A 19,936-nucleotide genomic window follows, 5' to 3' on the forward strand; every position below is an offset into this window, starting at 1 on the left:
TGCTTCAGGACATGGTTTTGTGGTGAATGTGGCAGGATTAGGTTTATGGTTGGAGTATGTGACCTTAAGACTCTTTTCTACCCTAAATAACTTTATGATTCTATCCAGGTAAAACTTAAAATGCTCTATTTACCATCTCTATTGGGCCTCAAGTACCATTATGACTGACAGCTTTCAGTGCTCTTTGGAGAGACTTTTTGCATTAATTCAGAATGCAATGTTGTCCATCACCGATACAAAGCTGGGATAAACATTTCCAAAGAAAAGTAAGTCTTATATTAGGCTTCTAAGTACCTATCACTCATTTCATCTTCATCAGTGGTTTCTATTCATTTGACAGCAAAAGGAATCATAAAAGTCATTACACATTAAAAACTTGCCAGTTGCATTCTCATCTATCTGTGGTGTGCCTGCCTGCTCCTGCATATGTATGCACACATGGATTAAGGAAATTACGTGAAGAGTGTTCACAACTTCAACTCTTATTGTTTCAGGGACAATGTTAAGCAGGTTTAGTTTCAGTTAACATTGTTACTTGTTTTACCTTCAAGCAGTTAAACAAAGAGGATTTTTTCTACAACAAAACGGATACTGTAATGTCAGGTCACAGTTGAAAGCTGAGACTATGGAAACTGACAGAAAGGACTCTTGTTTCAGGAGCTCTCTTTCAGATTACTGATTAGCAGATTCTGAAAGACCTTTATATAGCTTTGTCAGGCTAAATGGCAGTAATTTAGGCACAAATTTTGCTGTCCAAGAATGACAATATTTTTTCCAGCCATTCAGCCACATGTACTTCTCTTACAAGCTGTACAAATAACTTGTTACATAAATAATTTCCAGAAGAACTGAAAAACAGTAATTTGACAAAAGACTCATAATATTCATTCCTCATTTCTATATCAAAAACTATACCTTTAACAGCAAATAAATTTTCTCAATCTGTCTATTAGGCAGGAACCCAACTCCTATCCCTCAACTTCCCAAAATGGTTGCTCCCTTGCATAGTTCATCAGAAAGACAAAGGAACTGATTAGTCACTGTATGGGGATAATATGTGGAGTAATTTCAAAAAATTTTAGCTTATCTCTAGTCATGTACATTTCTCCTTTGCAGAAATTAAAGGAGCATGTGAACAGACATAAAACACATTAAAAATACATGAAGACCTTCACCTTACCCAAACTGGGCTAAAGTACAGTAAAATGAGTGTAGGATGAAATCCTGCAATGAACAGCACCTTCTGCTTCTTCCCTCATATCTAATATTAACAGGCATTTGCCTCAAAGCATAGGAGAGTACTCTCTTATCTGTTTTTCATTGAATGGAAAAATTCTGTGCTGAAGGCAATCTCTTCAGCGTTCTGCAGCACAGAATGGCCAAAATACAGTGAACAGTGGCATGATTGTAAAACGTTAATTCTGTAAAGATTTTGTGTCTACTGAACAGCCTGTGATAAATCTGATTTTGAAAAAGTGAGGGTTTTCCAATGATAGAATCTTTCTTTACTCAGAAGACAAATGGGGAAAAGAAGCCTTCAAACCTCCCAAACAAAGAGAGAGAGAAGAGACAGAAGACATTACGTGAAAAACAAATAAAGTGACCAATAGCACATTATGGGTACTGGCTGAGACCAAGTTCAAGGATTAACTTGAACTCAAGAATGAAACAGCTCAAGGCAGTAAGTAAGGCTCTTGTACACCACTTACTTAGCCTTTTTAGACTAGAACAAAAAAATGTGACAAAAATTTTTTAAAATGGTTGTCAGAGAGAACTGGAAGACTATACTTTTGCTCTATATTGCTGAAGTGATTTAAAGCTCTGAGCGTATGACCTGTGGATATATGGATATGTATAATATCCTGGGGAAGAATTAGTGTGGCCTCTGTAGAGGGAAGCCATGTCTCAAAACCTACAGAACTTCTTTGAAAGTTCTGGCAAGGATTTGAATAAAGTAAATTTGGTTGGTCAGTCCACTTGGATTTCCAAAAGTTACTTGACAAGGTCCCTCAAATTAGTTTCTTGGGGAAGCCACAGTAGGCAGCAATTAATTAGTAGCTGGTTAAGAGATAAAAAACAAGGAAGGAATAAAAGTTTAGTTTTCACAATGTAGAGAGGTCATCAGTAAGTCTAATGGTCCAGAGGTGGTGAGTTCCAATGAGTCAGCTGAGATAAGAAATGAGGTGACACTAGTTGGTTGGGATTTTTTATAATTAAAGTTCTTCATAATAGTAAGTTTCTGCCCAACTGCAAAAAGATTCTACTGAGATTCAGTGATGGCAGATTAAATGGTAGATAAAATGCCATATGAATAAATATAAAATTACTGATTACTAACACAATCCTAATTTCATGTATTAAACAGACTAAATTACCTGTTATCACAAGCAAGGAAATCTTGAGATCTAGACAGAAGTTATACGAATCATCAAGTCTGTGATCAGTAAAAAAGAAAAAAAAAACCCCAATCAGCAACTCAAACGCCAACAACTGTTAAGAAGTATTAAGCATTGTCCTACGTATAAATGCATTGTGTGAACATCTCCATATAGTTTATCTCCATCTATTCAGAATTCCGTTGGACACCCTTCTGGGAAACCTTCTCTGACCATGCTCAAGTAGGGAGGTTGGACTAGATGATCTTAAGAGGCCTCCTGACCATGCTGAAGTAGGGAGGTTGGACTAGATGATCTTAAGAGGCCTCCGTCAACTGCATCCATTCTGTGATTCTGTGTTACATCTTGAGCCCTGCATGCAAATTCACTGTTCTGATATGAGGAACAGAGCTGAAGGTTCAGATTTAGCTTCAGATTTCTGAAGGCTGAGGGACTACTCTAGGCACATATCTAAGGATAGATATTTTTACACTCGTTTCTAGGTATATTCTTCTTTCTACAGATGGAGACAGGACACTGGCCTAAACAGACCTTTGATCTGACCTACCACCACCATTCTTACACTAAAAAGACTCAAATAATTTAGGGTGGCCAGTTCATTTTAAACTGTACTGCAAACATATGTATGTATTAGTTTATAGATTCTGAAATGGCTGAAAGTTCTGAAAACAGTGTTTCCAAACAAGAGTATCTCCACAAGCAGAATGAAAAAGGTATCCATGTTGTAATTAGAGTTGACTCTCACTGAAAGGTGAATTTAAGATTCCTTTAAACCCAATAACACACATATCCAGTGCATTACACACTCATTTCCAAGAGCAACAGCTGCACTTAGTACATTTTCCACTAGCCAGGCATTAAGGATGTAGGAGAGCACATCAACCCCCAAAGAGAATTTGATTTCAATTTGAGATAAGAATGTGACTAGGAGAATTTGGTTGATCCTTTGGTGATGTCAACAGATCAATACTGAACTCAATGCTACCAGTGAGAGGACACCAAAAATCAATGCAGTTATTCTAAAGATAACTGGGAAGAACTCTCCTATATCGTCAAGGAGGCTCCTGGTAACATGGGCAACCATGTCATGCAGATTCTTATACAAAATTATCACATACCAATTTTAGGCACATTTTTCATCTATCTTGCTCATATTTAAAAGGTTGTTACAGAACTACAGATGGTTAGATACTTTCATCTAAATTACAACTTTTACTGTGATCATGGTCAAGGTACTTCTCCTCTGCATGCATGAAGAGTCCTTAAATTTAAGTGAATTATTCTAGCTCACAGGTGTGGATCTCTGTTGGGGAACTACCATAACCTTTTCCCAGCACCATCTGTTGGGATTAAAGAAACCCAGTTCCTTCCTCTACAGTATATTATCAGATGAGTAAGTTTAAAAGGGATTTTTCATAACACATATGAAGACAAGCCTTTTATGTTGCCATTGCAGTCATTTTTCACAGCTGCAACTATTATACTGGATGAGTAAAAAATGAGAACAAATCAAATCCCATAACTCACAGACCCATGAAATTTTCAAGTGCCATGTAAAAAAAAAATGCTACTTTTTTGTTTGACAGAGTTACTGGAGCTGAATTCTTCTACATTCAGGAATGGTTACATTTACACACACTTGATCCATATTACAAAAGTGGGAGAAGGAAGATACCTATCTGCATACTGAAACCTAATCCCTCACTTCTACTGAAACATCAAAATTTCTGTCAGCTTTCTGACTAGCGCACCACCTATTTATTTGGCATTCATTGCGAGGAGACAGTGTTAAATGATCAGTTTTGCAGTTTCTGAAACTGTACCCATTAAATACAGCGGGGATTATTTCTTCCTCTTTCAATAAAGGTGATTAAGAGTGCATTCCACAGAAAGCACTTGGAGCTCAGGGGAATGAAGGTGAGAATAGCCCCAGACACCCTTCGGTAAAGGAGCTAGAACTCACCAAAAGAATATAGAGGAAGAGATTCATCCTTGGTATAGGCAATACTGCAAGAATTCTGATTTTTTCAGTTTCAATTTGAGTGGGATAATGGCATAAAAGGGAACACTTTTATTAGCCATTTGATTTTAGAGATTTTTTTCTCCCTCTCAAGAAAATTCATCAAAAGCTTGCCAGAAACACACTGCACACTACTTCAACTTCTTTAGTTTTTTTCTGACATTAATGTTTGAACAATACTCCTTTGGTTTGTTATGCATCTTACTTAATACTTTAATTATTGACTTTGGCATAAGCTTTGGAGTATGCTGATTCAGTTTGCTGATGATAAAGCTGTGGAGGCATTGGCAGTAGAGCAGAGAGCCATAATATCAGAAAGAAAAAGCCTGTACTTACTATCTGGGGAGCAGGAGCAAGAGAAAAGAGATAAAATTCAGCTACATTAACTACACGGTCATGCATTACAGACAATAACAAGAACTCTGATATAAAACGTCATCAATTCTAAACAGAGAAGGAAAATGGAAAACATACAGTTAGGGCAACAAACAACAAAACAGCCACAAACTACCAAGACAGCAGCTGTGAAAAAGGCAAATGTGATCATGGTCCATTCAATAATGTTTATTGCTCTTATTAGAAAAGTCTGAGAATTTTATAACTGGAGACAGTAGGCAAACACAATTTTTGCAATCTCCCTATGTTTCAGTAGGGAAATAAATCATATGAAAGTTGCACCACTTTTAGTGCAACACGTCAAACACAGTCCAAGCAGGAATAAAAGACAGAAGGTGAAAACAGTCAAAAGAAGGATCTGACTCAAAACTCTCATAAGGCACCATGATATAAGAGATTAATGTACCTCATTCTTGCAATCTGGTTACTTTGAGTCCAGAATGCCTTTAATTAATATAAAATATAAAATGTGAAAGGGATTGTAAATTTCATTTCAGAACTGTTGAAAAACTCCATGCTGTGAAATTGTCCCTTGTCCACATTGCGTCAGTACTTCAATTATGCATTCTAACTCAAAACAAAGGCAGATGACAAAATATTTATCATGGATGAAAATTGTGGAGTTTCTCAAATCTGACAACTAACTCAGATGAAAATATATGGATAAGACAAACTTTTAACAGGTATGAGTCTAAAGAATTAAATATAGTCTTCTAATAGCCACATGTCATTTTGGCAACTAACACATCATTATTATTTTATTTCAACTGTGACTAGAGAAAAAAACAAAATAAAATGGTCTTACTAGGTATTCAATACAGTTAAGACACATGGTTCATAAGAAGCACCATGGCAAACTATTTAAACAGGCTATCTGATATATATTTATTGCATGAACTCAGAAATAGCAAACATAACCAGTTCACAGAATAGGAACTGACAGGAAAAAGAAAGTAAGATTTGTAGGACTATTTGTGTAAAGAATAAATTTCAATAGTTCTAATTTAGACAGTCATTTCCAAGGGAAATACATCTAATATGAATTTTCCATCACAAATGACATTTGTGAAGTCATGCAGGAAAACCATGTGAAGAGGTTAAAATATTTTGCTTTTGTGTTTTTTTCTCCAAGACATGAATTTGGCAAGACCAATAAAAATAGCCTAGTATAGATTACACCATCTGAAATCATTATGCAGTAACATGAGCTAATGTACTTTAGCTAGACAGGCAGAATACTCAAATGGTCAAATAGATACTGTTGCGCTGAGGAGAAGGTGGTTTGGGGGTTTTTCTCATTTGAAATTAACGATCCTCTGAAAACAAAAGATTATTCTTTTTATGCTACTACTAATTAAACTAAAGGTGTGAACAAGTTTTTATAGTAATGAATAAAACTGCCTTTTTCACTCAGTTTTATTCCTGCTTCACCTACTTTTGAATATCTGTGTATGAATTATGCATAGCAACGGGATTTGAATTTAAACTCAAAACATAACTTATGTGAGTGTTTATTATGGAGGTCATAGAGAGATAAGTTTCACTTCTACAAGAGCAAAAAACTTGCTAGTGAATTTTAGGGTCTCTTTCATTGCAGATTTTCCATTACACAGTGACCCCATCTGGAACTGATTACTGATCTTACTTAGCATTCATCAACTATTAATTGCTACCCTGTAAGTATTTTTGTTAAGACTAGAATTTGCCTTCCTCTTTCAACTCAAGCTAATCCTCTGCCAGCTAATTAACAGACCAGTGAACAGTGTGCTCCACAAGTATTTGCAGCCTACCTTGAAAAAATTGCAAGGAATCCTAGGGTAAAAAAAGGAAGGGTGCGGGGGAGAATTAAAAAAACACCTTTATTATGTTTCTTCATCTGATCACGTGGAGTCTAAAGTCATTAAACAAAATCATTAGTCACTTCCTAAAGGATCGTCAGTAACTACATCTTGAAGTGTTGCTTCCCATTACAGAGCCAGCTTTTCAGCCTTTCTCTTTTCAATTCTACTGAGCTAGTCAGAGGAAAATCACAAGGGTTTGAAGAGAATGTAGAGACATGGATCACTCACTACACCTACAGCATAAGGCAGGGTGGGGGGTATCCAATGAAGCGGTCAGGTAAAAACATTCATGTCCAGCTCTCTGAACTTAAATCATGATAATAATCATGTCAGAGTTCTCAGCGTCGTTTATGTTCAGTTTTATCAAATCATTAATGCACAACAGGGGAAGCTGACAAACACATGTTCTCCATCACAAAAACAAACATCTGTAAAACCCTATACACCAGATCAGAACTGTGGTCCATTAATCCAGAAAATTTGCAAATAGCCTAAAAAATATATATATATCTAAAAAATCATTAGTCATTAATGGCAGATTATCTCAAGGCCTTATTAGTCATGCCAAAACACCCATTTTCTCTGCAAAAGTATAAAAGTACATAATACCACCAGATTTTATATATATATATATATATATATATACACAGACACACACACAAATCTATGGATCTCTCTCTCTCTCTCTATGTATATGTGTATTGATAAAGATATAGATATATCAATGTGTGCCAAAAGAATTGAAATTTTTCCTGGTTCAAAGCATGTTCTTAAAATACTCTCATTGGTACACAACATTAGGCTGGTGTAGGACATCTAATAAATCAGAGAACTGCACACACTATCTTGTATATAGAGAGAATCTGAAAGAGGTACATCCTCAAGTCTGAATAAAATTCAAACAACTGATCATTAAAGAACATCATAGCTAGAAGGTCTAATTATTGGCTGAAAGCTGCACAATTTATGGTTAGCCTTCCACAGAATTGTAAAAAAATTCCTATCCTTTCAACAGTGTTAATTTTTTTTTCAGCTAAATACAAAATAAAATCACATACCACATTCTTTGGCACTGTCAGTTGTCTCTGTTAATAAGAACTGTTTAAAGAAAATCAATATGAGCATTATTTCAGAAATACTTCAAGATAATACCAGGCTTCTTGTTCCAAGGATATTCATTAACATCTCACACATTTTTTTATTTCCATTCATTCATGACTGCAAAGTTGTTGATTGAAAGTAATTAATTTAGATTAAATTGGAATTCCTGCATTTCATTTCTGAGTTACTCCCAAATTATTTATGTAAATTTGTTATGTACTGATGTCAATGTTTGAATTTTTTATTAAATGAGAAAATGTGTACGTGCAATTCTACTCGTGGCAACTGATCTGATTGACTGACACTTTCAGTCGCATGATGCTGTGCTGCCTCAATACAAAGAGATAAAACCAAGAAATGTGTAGAACCTTTTTGTTTATGCAGTGTTCAGTTCTGATAAAGTCTGTGGAGCAATCAAGGTCATCTTCATTAATAAAACCACACTCAAGTCAGTATTTTAAGATGTAGCATCAGTATCCAGAGGCTGTGAACCTGGTAGACATGGATATGCTTTAAAGATCAAAACTGAAAATAAGTAAATATATTGATGTGTTCACAAACATCTGAATTGGGAAGAAAATATGATTATTTGCAAGAAGGAAAACTTATTGCAGGGGAAGGTGGGGAGGGGAACGAGTATGATGACATGACCCTATTTTAGGATAGTATCTATTCCCTAAATCCAAACAAGTGCTTTTTGTCTGAGGTGTCTGAGGACAGGCCAGAGGAGAGATGCATCACGTATTTCCAGTGAGGAGGGTTTGGAGAAAAAGACTGCAGAGATGACATCAGTTCTGAGGTAAAATTGCAGTTCTGGCATCTTATCTGTGGCATATGGACGCTCACAGTATGCATCAGAACACAGATTATACATTTGCTGAAGGGCATAAAATTTAATGTTTTGTTTCTAAGGCTGTATGTTATTAATCTTGGACTAGCTTTTACCCCTTATCCCCCCACAAAATGCCATGATAAATACATAGCAAATTGTCAAAGGGTAGCATGTTTTATAATTTATTTTTTTTTCCTCAGTGGGGTTCCCGTTTCCTTCTTTTCTTTTATAATTTATGAATCTTGAGCTCTAGCACAGATAATCACATAAATAACAGGAAATCAATTTCAGCATTATGTTGTTCTCAGGTAAACCTGTGTCAGAATTAGGATCTAGTTCCAACTACGAAATTTGGTGGTTCGCACCCAAGTAATTTTTTACCTCTTGTTCCCAGAAGATGAAACTCAAAGGAACAAAAGCTTTAGTTGCTGCAGATTGAATGGTTGCTTGCATAGTCATATATTTGCATGGTCTCCTAACTCAGAATTACTTTACAAGGAGTGCAACAACACCTCATCAACCTATTCTCAGAGCAACAGATGCAAATATTGATGGTTTCCAATTGTCCGTGTCTTTTAACTGACAGTAACCTATGACAGCAAAGACACCATTTTTCCATTCATTCTATAACCAAAAGAAACATTTGCAATGGCTTATATCCACCACTAATCCTCTTTCTGTTTTAGACATTATATAGTCTATGATATTGAGCATATACAATGTATATGTTGAACAAAAACCCCACACTTGAAAATGGTTTGCACAGCTCATTCTCAATGATCTTTCCGATTGCATCATCATAACAGATCTTAAGAAACCAACAAGGAGGAAAAAAATTCTCACAAGTTAGAGAGAAGTATAGTTTTTAAGATTTTTTTTAATGGCAGAGGTACAGAAATTATAAATATCAGAGAAGACATCAGATAAACCAAGAATGAAAAACAGCATCACCATCTGGAAATAAACAGAATCTGGTTATCCTTTCTCTCTTTTGTATTGTAAGAAGAACATTCCTTATGAAATTACTGACTGTTCAGATAATAAATGTCTGCTCATTGTGAATAGAGGAGGCATGGTAAAAATGCCTGAATGAAGAAGTAAAGAGCAAATAAATATGCAAGTTTCTGTGTTTAAATTCTGCTTCATTGTGAAAGCACAAGGAAGTACATGTTCTTTCTTTTTATACAATCTTAACTCCTGCTAATGGTTCATTCATACTGTACATATATAGATGAAAATAATATTCAAACCTCTGCAGATTTTTTCCACACAACGTGCAGTGTCAGAAGATTGCTTTCCAACAACTCACCCAACCTTCTGGCTAGCAGAAGACCACAGAAGAATTGTTCAAGTTTACTGCAATAAAGCTGGTTCAATTGGTTGTACTATAAATAAAATTAGCATTGGGAATGACTATTTTTTTTTTAATTTCCTGATTGAACTTTTCAGACAATATTCAGGAAGGTAAAACTTCTTTGGTCTGAGTGACTGAAGAGGATAGTTATTCCTTCCTAGCAAGTGCTTGAATTTCCACAGATGGGGCACATGCTACTGAAAACTGCTGAGTATTTTTTTCACTGATGACCATGCATAATTGGTGGTCTTTTTAAATGTGGCTATTTACTATCTGAGACAGCATTTGCACATCTGTTACTGGTAGAATTCTGCCTATGAAACTGTGTCCATCACAATCCCTTACACAACACTACACACACTTGGACACACACCAAAAGGCACAGCGGAATGAATGAACACATAATACTTCTCATACCACAGGGCTTCAGTAAATTTATCTACCCTCCACTCAGAATCATGTCATTACACAATCATGCCTATGGAAATGCTTTCAACTGCACTTGAAAATACTTATTCAATTTTAGATGTACTTTCTGGACTTTGATGATCCCTGTGGGTCCCTTCCAACTCAAGATGTTATAAGATTCTCTCTGTAAAACTCTAAAATAATGACTTTGTTACATCTAACCTCTTGCAGAATACTACAATGTTTTTCAAGTGTTGCAATTCTCTTATTAGCACAAATTATACTATTTCTTTCCACTCCTAAAACCAATCTGTGTAAAAAACTTTTCAGCACTCCTAAGAGTACTTAATTCAAGAGCTATCCATTTTCTCCATTAGAAATACAAATTTTAAAATTAAAAAATATTATCAAAACCAATGGCATAAATGCATATTGGCTGACAGATTAAAATAAAGAAATAAAGGAAAAAATACAGAAATAACCATTCTCTAATATAATTTTAATTATTAATAACTCTTTTTTAAGTATAAGAAACCTGTTAGGATTACAAAGGATGATCACCTATTCATTCCAGATATCCAAAACTGCTCCAGGACTCTCTTTATAGAAAAAAAGGAGTGGCTCACTCAATTGACATAACTGCATTAAGTGTACAAACTAGAAAGAGTACACTGCCCACCCTGAGTACTGAATTTTGATTTATATGATAGATACTCCCTTTGGATCCTGAGTTAATTAAAACTTCAGCAGATTGACATTGACCTCTGCATTATACTGATTGCACATCACAAGGATCCTATTAATCAACTTACGAAATAACCGGAGTTACATCTAAATACAGCAGCAATAGGACACATAATCAAGGCATGCACTAGCAAGTAATTCAGTGCAGTAAGAGCACAGCAGCGTTACAGAGAGTGGCAGTATGCTGGTATCAACACATAAAATTTCTGGGTGTTTTGTATCAGATGAGTACTGATCTGGTCTCGTAAACTGACAGTTCACAAAACGTTACATTGAATCAAATGCTCCTGAACAGCATCTTCTGGTTCAGCTACATTCAGTCCGCTCTGTGTGATCCAAGAACAACCCCAATGCAATGCAAAGCACAGCAAGAATGGATAATTGGGGCATTTGTCTCACAGACGTCACTCCCAATGCACATTAAAAGTTGTGCACTCAAAAACTGCCTTTTAAAAACAGGATTGATGCAATACAAATAAAATCTCAGTGCTTCTGGAATTGGAAACATGAAAATACATGCCATTATCAGTAGTTTATTGAAGTTCATATCTAGAAGAAAAGTTTGTTTCAAACTATTTTTTATATAAAAAATTATTATTTAGATCATAGAATATCTTGAGTTGTAAGGGACCCAAAAAGATCATGGAGTCCAAGTCCCTCCTCCGTACAGGGATGTCTAACACGAAATCATATGAGTAAGTACAGATGATCCTTGAACTCTGACAGGCTTGATGCTGTGGGGAGCCTGTTCAAGTGACTGACCACCCTCTCAGTGGAGAACCTTTTCCTAATGTGCAGCCTGAATTTCCCCTGATATAGCTTCATTCCCTTTCCTCATGTCCTGTCAGTGGTCACCAGAGAGATGAGACAAGCACCTCCCCAGACACTACTCCCATTGAAGAAGCTGTAGACAGTGATGGGGTCACCCTCAGCCTTCTCTTCTCCAAGATAAAGAAACCCAATGACCTTGTAAGTCTTGCCCTTGAGATATTTCACCATCTTGGTCTCCCTTCTCTGGACATACTCCTACCGTTTCATGTTATACTTGTACTGAGATACACAAAGCTGCACACACTACATGAGGTAGGGTCACACTGTTATTACTGATTGCACTAAAAAACAAGCGATCCATGTATTTATAGAGGTAGCAGGGCAGTTTGCTCCACAGAGACAATATTAATATGTATCTGAAAGAAAGCACTACAACAGTGTTGGCTTCTCTGACATGACTGTCCACAAGAATTGTAATCCAATCACTTTGTCCACAGCTGACTGAATCAACAAACGATTGATTTTCCGTCACGATGGAGAAAATGCCTCAGTTACAGTATTAACAGGAATCAAATACACTTACAAGCCATTGCACGTTTTACGATCTGTTTTCTGAGACACAGTGAAGCACGTGTTGAGTTTGCAGTTTGATGCAAAACTCCTGGCTGCAGCAGAACAAAGGTTTTGCCACAAATCCCAACTGTAAAGGGGTTTGAACAATTGTCTGTAAAACTTAAAACTTATTTACCAAAAAGAACAGAATGTCAGCTGTGCCATCTGTGGTAGTTTGGTCTGGGCCTTCCTTGGTGACCAGTTTGTAACCAAGGAAGGGTCCAGATTTACCCAGTATTCCCTACGATTTTTACGTAAGCCAGGCTATAAGAAGAAAGGAGGAGAGGCCTTTGCTCTCTTTCCTTCCGGTGGCTTGGAGGTGCAGGTTCCCTGCTGTTGAGTCTGTTGGGTTGGGGAGAGAGGCCTGGTAAGGCCTTGCCGACCTTGGGAGACGGAGGTTGCCGGCGATCGTTCTGGAGCGACTCTCGGTTGTCCCAAGGAGAGTAGTGAGATATTTCTTTGCTAACTCTTTTAGTTGCTAGATATTGGGCTACTAATCAGGATAAATATATATATATATATATAATTTTGGTTTTGTTCCTTTTCCCTTCCCCCTTCCCTTTCCCTTGTGAAATTGTATATATATATTTCAATTGTATATAACTGTAACATAAGTGTAAATATATTTTTATATATATTGCTTTAGCTGTCTCTCTTGTTTCGGTTTTTCTTGGTTGTTTTTCTCCCTCTTCTCCCTGAGGTTTGGTGGGGGGGGACTTCTTGTGGTAAGGTTTGGAGACTTGGCAGGGAGCCAGCTTCAAACCATATCACCATCAAATACTCAAAAAAAGCTTTCCACTTTTCTATCTAATAAGCATGCACAGAGAGATAATGTTTAGACAAGTAACTTAGCGCCTAAGACAGGCATTTGGACAACAGAGTCAATAAAAATCTCCCATAGCAAGGTTCAAAAAATCTAATAGCCCATTTCCTCTCCATGATTAGAGACCCTCATTTGAAATGGTATGTCTACTCTGAAGTGATTTTTATTTACAGAATGGTAGAGTAAATTTTATTTTCTTGATTTTTTCAACACAGTTTTTTAATTCTAAGTCAATCAGTTGTTGAAATGAACCAGACAAAACTGAAAAAAACCTGCTCCCTGTGCTGAGCAAAGAACTTTAATTGTAAAAACCTGGGCTATTCACTGCAAATTCTCATTTCTGGTACCTAGGTGAGGAATTTCATCCAGAACACTGGGTTAAGAAGCTATAGAGTTTCCACAGAAAGTATTGACTGCTTGATACTAATTCTCATTTATGACTCTCGATAGATCAACATGCATTTTGACAGGGACTGACTTCCCCCCTTCTTTGAGGAGTGCCTTGGTTAACAAAAATCTGACATTCTCTTTCTGGACAATTTAGCATTGAATTGTCTTTTCCACAACAGCACTGCTTCAATAAAAGGAGTAAAGCACAGGTTCACCATAGAAGAGTCTGCAGTCAAATGCTAAGGACATTTTTCAAGGGGAAAGATGAGGTAGACAGAATCCCTTCCAGATGAAAAGGAAGTGAAAATCTTCAACTAGGCTATGCCAGCTGGTGCCATGCATGAAGGTCACCACTCTTCCCATCCATCTAACACCTTTACCAGCACCAAAAGGCCCTCTCTATCTCCTATTTTCCTACCTCAAAGCAAAGTCCAACGTACCCACCACAACATTCCCAAATGAGGCGTCAGACACACCTCTCCAACGACTTTCCCTATGGGCAGGAACTGCCTGAATGACAACGCTTGCTGCTTGCCTGAAGGTGTGAAGGTAGCAAGCAAGTTGCCGTTCCTGGCAGAATGTCACTTGGAGGGCAGGCAAATCCACATAGGCAGTTTCTGCTCAAAGATAATTCTCATCCTGATCCAGCTAAGCACCAGCACCATGCACTGTCAGTTGCACGCTTGCATCACTTTGGAAAGTCCAGTGCAAAAAGTCACAAGAAAGTAAGCACAAGTGCAATTGAAGGCAGGACAGACGTGCTTTAAATGCACCCCAAAGCAATATGAGCAAGTGATTTTCAAAATAAACATGGCAAACAGTCTATAAAACAAATGACTCTTGAGATGAACAGAAAAAGAAACCTTTATTTTTTTAAACGAAGGAATGGAGGGGAAAAGAGTTGGCGTGCTTTCAAAGCAAAAACTATTTGAACTTCAAAGCATGAAGTGCAAATCCAATCCATTTCTATAAAGCTTTTATCAGCTTAACAACCAAGTTTTAGCTTTGCTAGTTTAAATCAGCTAACAAAGAATTAGCTGATTTCATCTACTACTGCCATTACAAAAGTAGATGCCAGGATGACAGCTCTGATAAACAGGATTGGCAGAGTAAGATGTCACTCTGCACACTGAAATCTTGAGTTCAAGCCACACATTGAATTTAAACTCGCTCTATGCTAAAAACTCAAGGACATAAACCACCTATGATTCAGCTCACACTGTCAGTTCAAGGTTAAGTTGCTAAGTACTGAGCACCTTTCAGGTCTTCAACAAGGATCACACAGTTGAAACACTGCCCATGCAGGAAAAGGTAACCTTGGAAGATTTACCATTCTTACAAGAAGAAAAGTGCCTGCGATTTCCCTGTTAGGCTTTTGTTTCAGTTTCTTTTTAATTGTTGTTAGCTTAACCCTTGATATTTAAAGAAAGTCCTAAGGATTTGATTGGAAATACTTTCATTTGCCTTTGGCCATGTACCAGATCTGCAATACTCAAATACTTATGTAGTTAGTTAGGCAAAGAGGATGCATGCTAAGTAAAATTCCACATCTAAAATCCCAACAAGGAGAAATTCCTTTTTTTTTTTTTTTGCCATATTGCTGAGTATCAAAAAGATCAAAACTGAACTTCCTCTTCACTCAAATACTGTATTTAGACTAATCCTGAATTCAGAAACTCTGAACAAGAAGATACATCATGGGTAATGCAAGACTAGCAAAAGGGTTTAGTTTTTAAAGGAAATACAAGTATAGAATACAAAATTTTCAGAATTATTTTCCAAGGAAGTGTGAAAAATAAGCTCTTAGATGAAATACACACAGAACAAAATTCCAAACTCTACAATAGACCAATGTTGCAACTTGTCAAACAAAGACTTTTTGTAAAACAAAACACAAAATTTCAACTTTACAGCATTTTGAACTCCAGTTATACACAAAAACCCTTGTAAGAAATGGACTAAAATGAAGATGAACTAGCCAGGCATTAGTAGAACCTAAAAACAGAATAAAAGAATGAGAATAAAAGCTGGTCTAGCCCAGAGTACTGTCTCTAACAGTGGCCAAACACAGATACCTCAAGAAGAATGTAGAAATAGAGCAAACCGCTGTTATCACTGTCAAAGAATACCCTCATAACACTCAACAGCTTACTCAACAGTTCAGTAGTTTCTTCACGTTTGATCAATCTTAGTGGATTTCCTGCATGTAAACTTGCCTAGTTGCCCATTAAGTCCACGTAGGCTTTTAGCATCCATAGTGTCCAGTGGCTAGGACTTCCACCCCTTAGCGACACACTGTGCTGACATAGCCTTACCTCCTGTCACTCATTTTTGACTTGATAATCCATTTTTTATCAGACACCCCACAGGGCTTGCATTAAAAAAAATAAAACAAGTGATCAAGCTCTTTTAACAAGGTGTTCCATCCATGCCACACGTCTCCAGACATATCTGTCTTAACCTCACAATACGATTTACTAGTGAGAGAAAACAACGAAATGGTTTCTCCTCCACAACCTCTTTATTTATCTAAATTGAATTTCATCCACCATTTAAATGCCCTAACAGTCCAATAAGGTCTTTCTGCAATTCTTCGTAGGTAATGCTATCTTTTAAACCCTTGATAATTTCCAAAGACCAGCAAATATCACAGTTCAACCCCTTCATTTATGGAGTATATTGAGCAGCACAGACACCTGAACTGATTCCTGTGAAACTCCACTGCTTAAAGACAACTGTTTACTCCTACGCAAGCTTTCAGGCATTTATTATTTTTCCAAGCAGGATCTTCCACCTCTTCTTCCACTACTCCTTAGTTGGTCATGCAAGCAAGAATTACTGAATACTGTGGTTTAGGGATCTGCAGGTACACTTTGCACAAAGGGCACTCCTTCCAAAGGGGAATTCCCATGCTTGGCCACAGGTGTCCAAATGCAGGTCTTTGCAGTGAGACAAAAGACATCTTTCAATCTTGTATTTGTTAAAGATATTGTAGGACAGTGTTTCCTGCTGGTTATTTTAGTATATTATTTTTATTTACTGCATCTAAAGGGATCACATACCCATAATTTCAGCCTCACCTGATATACTTTCACCACCATTAGCCTAAGCAAGGAATTTTTTTTTGTGTATACAATCGAAATTGTCTCCAAAACTAGAAGGTTAGAGACAGGGTTACCAAGAGAAAACAATACACTTTTATATTACACTTAGGAACCAAGAGGGATTGTGGAGTCTCCCTTATAGATTTGCCAAGGTGCACCTGTCAGAGGGGGTCTGAGATAATCATCAGCACTCTGGATGCTGGCTCTGAAAAGATCTCAAAGCCAGCCTTGGCACCTAAGGACTGAGAGCTCACTGTCAAACTTGTTAGAGCAATCTTCCCTCAGATCATATACCCCTCCAAGTTCTTCTCTCTCCCTTCCCTACCTCTTAATCTTTGATTAAGGTGCTGGTTATCTCCTGTATTCTCTCTGCTTTTGTTCTAAATCTTATTTCCTAGTTCTATCCAGCAGTGTAGATCTAGTGGCTCACATCCCTACACCAGTTGGGTGTGGTTATCTTCTACATACAAGCCTTTTGTTAAGTGTTTCAGCATCTGTCTTACCTTGCAAAATAGAAAAATCCACTGCACCTCAGCCTTACTGTAATACTTTTATAAGCATTCATTCTTCCTTCTTCAGACTGAAGAGTTCACATTTAAAAACCCCTTCCTAAGCTACACAATAAACCAAGGATGTATCACCAATACAGATTACTCTTAGGCAAAGCCCACCGTCACTACCACATATGGGGAGAGAATTCTAGACAGACCACACAGAACAGTACTAAACCAGGTGACAGAGTGGTATCAACTGCTGTAAGTCAGCAGCATACTTTTTTCCTTTTATTTCTTTTTTTTTTTTTTTTAATCAATTCTGGACACAAAACTGAGTACTGGCTTTAGATTTCCTGTTTTACATTTTAATGTTTCTGCATAGGTGTACAGCGAAGTCAAGCATAAATGTGGTAAGCATACATAAAACTATACCTATTTAAATGGAATAGTAGCAACAGTATAAAAAAAAAGTAGCAGCAGGTGCTTAAGACCTGGCCAGCAAGCCAAGAACGATATTACATTGTATTTCTACCACCTTTCCTGCCCCTATTAGATGCAGTACAGCAAGCACACATATGTTTTGTAAGAATAACTTTCATTGCACGCCTTTCTGAAAAAATATTATACCAAGGCAACCATGTTATTATCTGCAAGTTTCCCATAGTAATTCAGGATCTTAATACTGAATTGGCAAAATTAACAATCAGTAAAATTAACAATTGCTATTTGCTACCTACTGACCTGGAGATTTAAGTCAAGTACTATAAACCCTTAAAAAATAGCTGTAATTTTCCCTTTTCACACATTATTTTCTATCCACAAACTCAACATGAACCAACAACTGCAGTTAGAGGGTAAAAATTGCGCACTAACTACAGCATTTTACACCAGACTTCGGTTTTTAAAAAAATATGAAGATTTGGGACCTTTAAGTTGCTGGGCAGGACCATCACTAGGGCAGTAGTGTAAAATTAATGAATGAAGATGTACCAGCTCATTCACCTGCACTGTGCTCCAAAGGGAGGGCTCTGCTGGCAGAGGCCTGTCCAGGGACTCCTGTTTTGGGTGGGAGTTTTGTCAGCGCAGGGTCTACCGGTGCTGATAATGGCGATAGAACGACAGCAGGTTTGGGATGAAGGGATGCTGTGAATAAGGTGGCGTTTCGGTGCTCTCCAAGTGATGCCCACTCTCCATCCCACACCGGGCGGTGACTGGATGCTGCCAGCCCACACAGATACCCTGACTAACGAAAAGCTCCCCACTCCGGTCAGCGTCCACCCAGACGGACCCATGCCTTGACCTATAAATCACTCCCTGCTTCAGGGAATTTGCACGGCTTGGCTCCCGGGAGTGGGAGGAGGGCTGCAGTTTTTCTTCGAAAGCCCACACGCCGCGAAATCCCGCTTGCTCCTGCGCTGCAGCTCACGCAAACCAAAGTTTTGCCGCTCTCGCCATAGCGACGGGGAGCGAGACCCACCCCCGTCATCCCCGCTCCCCCCGGCGACGCCTCACCGTCCCAGCTCGGACTCCAGCTCGAAATAGTGAGCCAGGGTGTCCTTGTTGGAGCCATCGATCCAGTAGTCGGGCGCGGCGGAGCCAGGGCGGCCGCCGGCCGAGGAGCCGGAGGACGAGGACGATGAGGACGAGGAGGATGAGGATGAGGAGGGCATGGTGACTTTCAGCATGCCGGGACGCCTGACGGGGGCTGTCCCCTCCTCCGCACCGGCTGCGGAGCGCGGAGCGGTGAGCCAACGGCGACAACACCTCACCTCCCTCCCTCTTTCTCTCCTTCCTTACTTATTTCCTTCCTTCCTTCCCTCCCTCTCTCCCTCCCTCTCCCCTCCTCCTCTTCCCCCTCCCTGCGGTTCCCCAGCTCGGTGGGGCGGCGGGGCGGGACCAGGGCGGGGCTGAGGCCGCCCCGGGTGGGGTCGCACCGCCCTCGGATCCTGCCCGTCCCCTCCGAGCCCCGGGCGATCCCTTCCCGCAGGGAGCGACCCCTGAGGCCCGCCCAAGACGGTGGGATTCTCACGAGCTCGCGACAGAGGCACCGGGAGTTCCCCGAGCCCCTGGAGCAGGAGGACCCGGCTCCGCGGGGGACAACTACACGGATGGAAAAACCGCATCCCGATCCGGAGGGGAGGGATGCTCAGCCCGCAGCGAGGCGGCCCGCCATGCCGCAACATTCCCGGCAGCTCTCGAACCGCCGGAGTTCAGGAATTCTCTCTCTCACCGTGAATTTGAGGAGGAGGGTGTTGGGGGCAGAGAATGAACAAGAAAACCAACGATGGGAAAGAGGCTGACAAGTGCTCGAACATGACTGCAAAAATAATAAAAACCCCAACACATAGCTTCCCTTCCCACCGGTGAACTAAAAGAAGCTGTAGAGAAATAAGATTGCTGTGCTGCAATGCCACTCTTAAAAGGTATCTGCAGGTCATGACATGCATTCGGTTTTTACTAATGCAAGCTGCATTGCTGAATGCAAAATCCTTCGCCAGAAGTGCCTATAGAAGGGCCGTTTCTGTTGGTGTAGTGGCGAAATAAAACAGCAGCAGTTGTGTGTGCCTCGCATGCATAGTGTGCCAGATCAATCCCACTCACATCCTCTCCGTGCTGTTACACCCACTCATACTGCCATGCCAGCACAGGC

At 38.9% G+C, this 19,936-nt stretch overlaps 1 protein-coding gene across 2 annotated transcripts in view; it reads right to left on the minus strand.

The window, feature by feature from the left end:
* The window catches only part of CAMK4 (calcium/calmodulin dependent protein kinase IV), a 148,696-nt gene extending 129,604 nt beyond the window's left edge, over positions 1–19,092 (minus strand). The window contains exons 1-2 of one of the 2 annotated variants that reach the window (XM_032674773.1): positions 18,799–19,092; positions 18,289–18,384 (exon numbers count right to left, since the gene is read on the minus strand). In XM_032674773.1, the coding sequence (XP_032530664.1) occupies positions 18,289–18,384; positions 18,799–18,971 (269 nt within the window). In that variant the 5' untranslated portion in view covers positions 18,972–19,092. The remainder of the gene's footprint in view (positions 1–18,288; positions 18,385–18,798) is intronic. The other variant, XM_032674774.1, reaches the window with a different exon arrangement.
* Between the last annotated feature and the right edge of the window lie 844 nt (positions 19,093–19,936).

The sequence above is a fragment of the Chiroxiphia lanceolata genome, chromosome Z, assembly GCF_009829145.1.
Source record: "Chiroxiphia lanceolata isolate bChiLan1 chromosome Z, bChiLan1.pri, whole genome shotgun sequence".
Classification (NCBI taxonomy): Eukaryota; Metazoa; Chordata; class Aves; order Passeriformes; family Pipridae; genus Chiroxiphia; species Chiroxiphia lanceolata.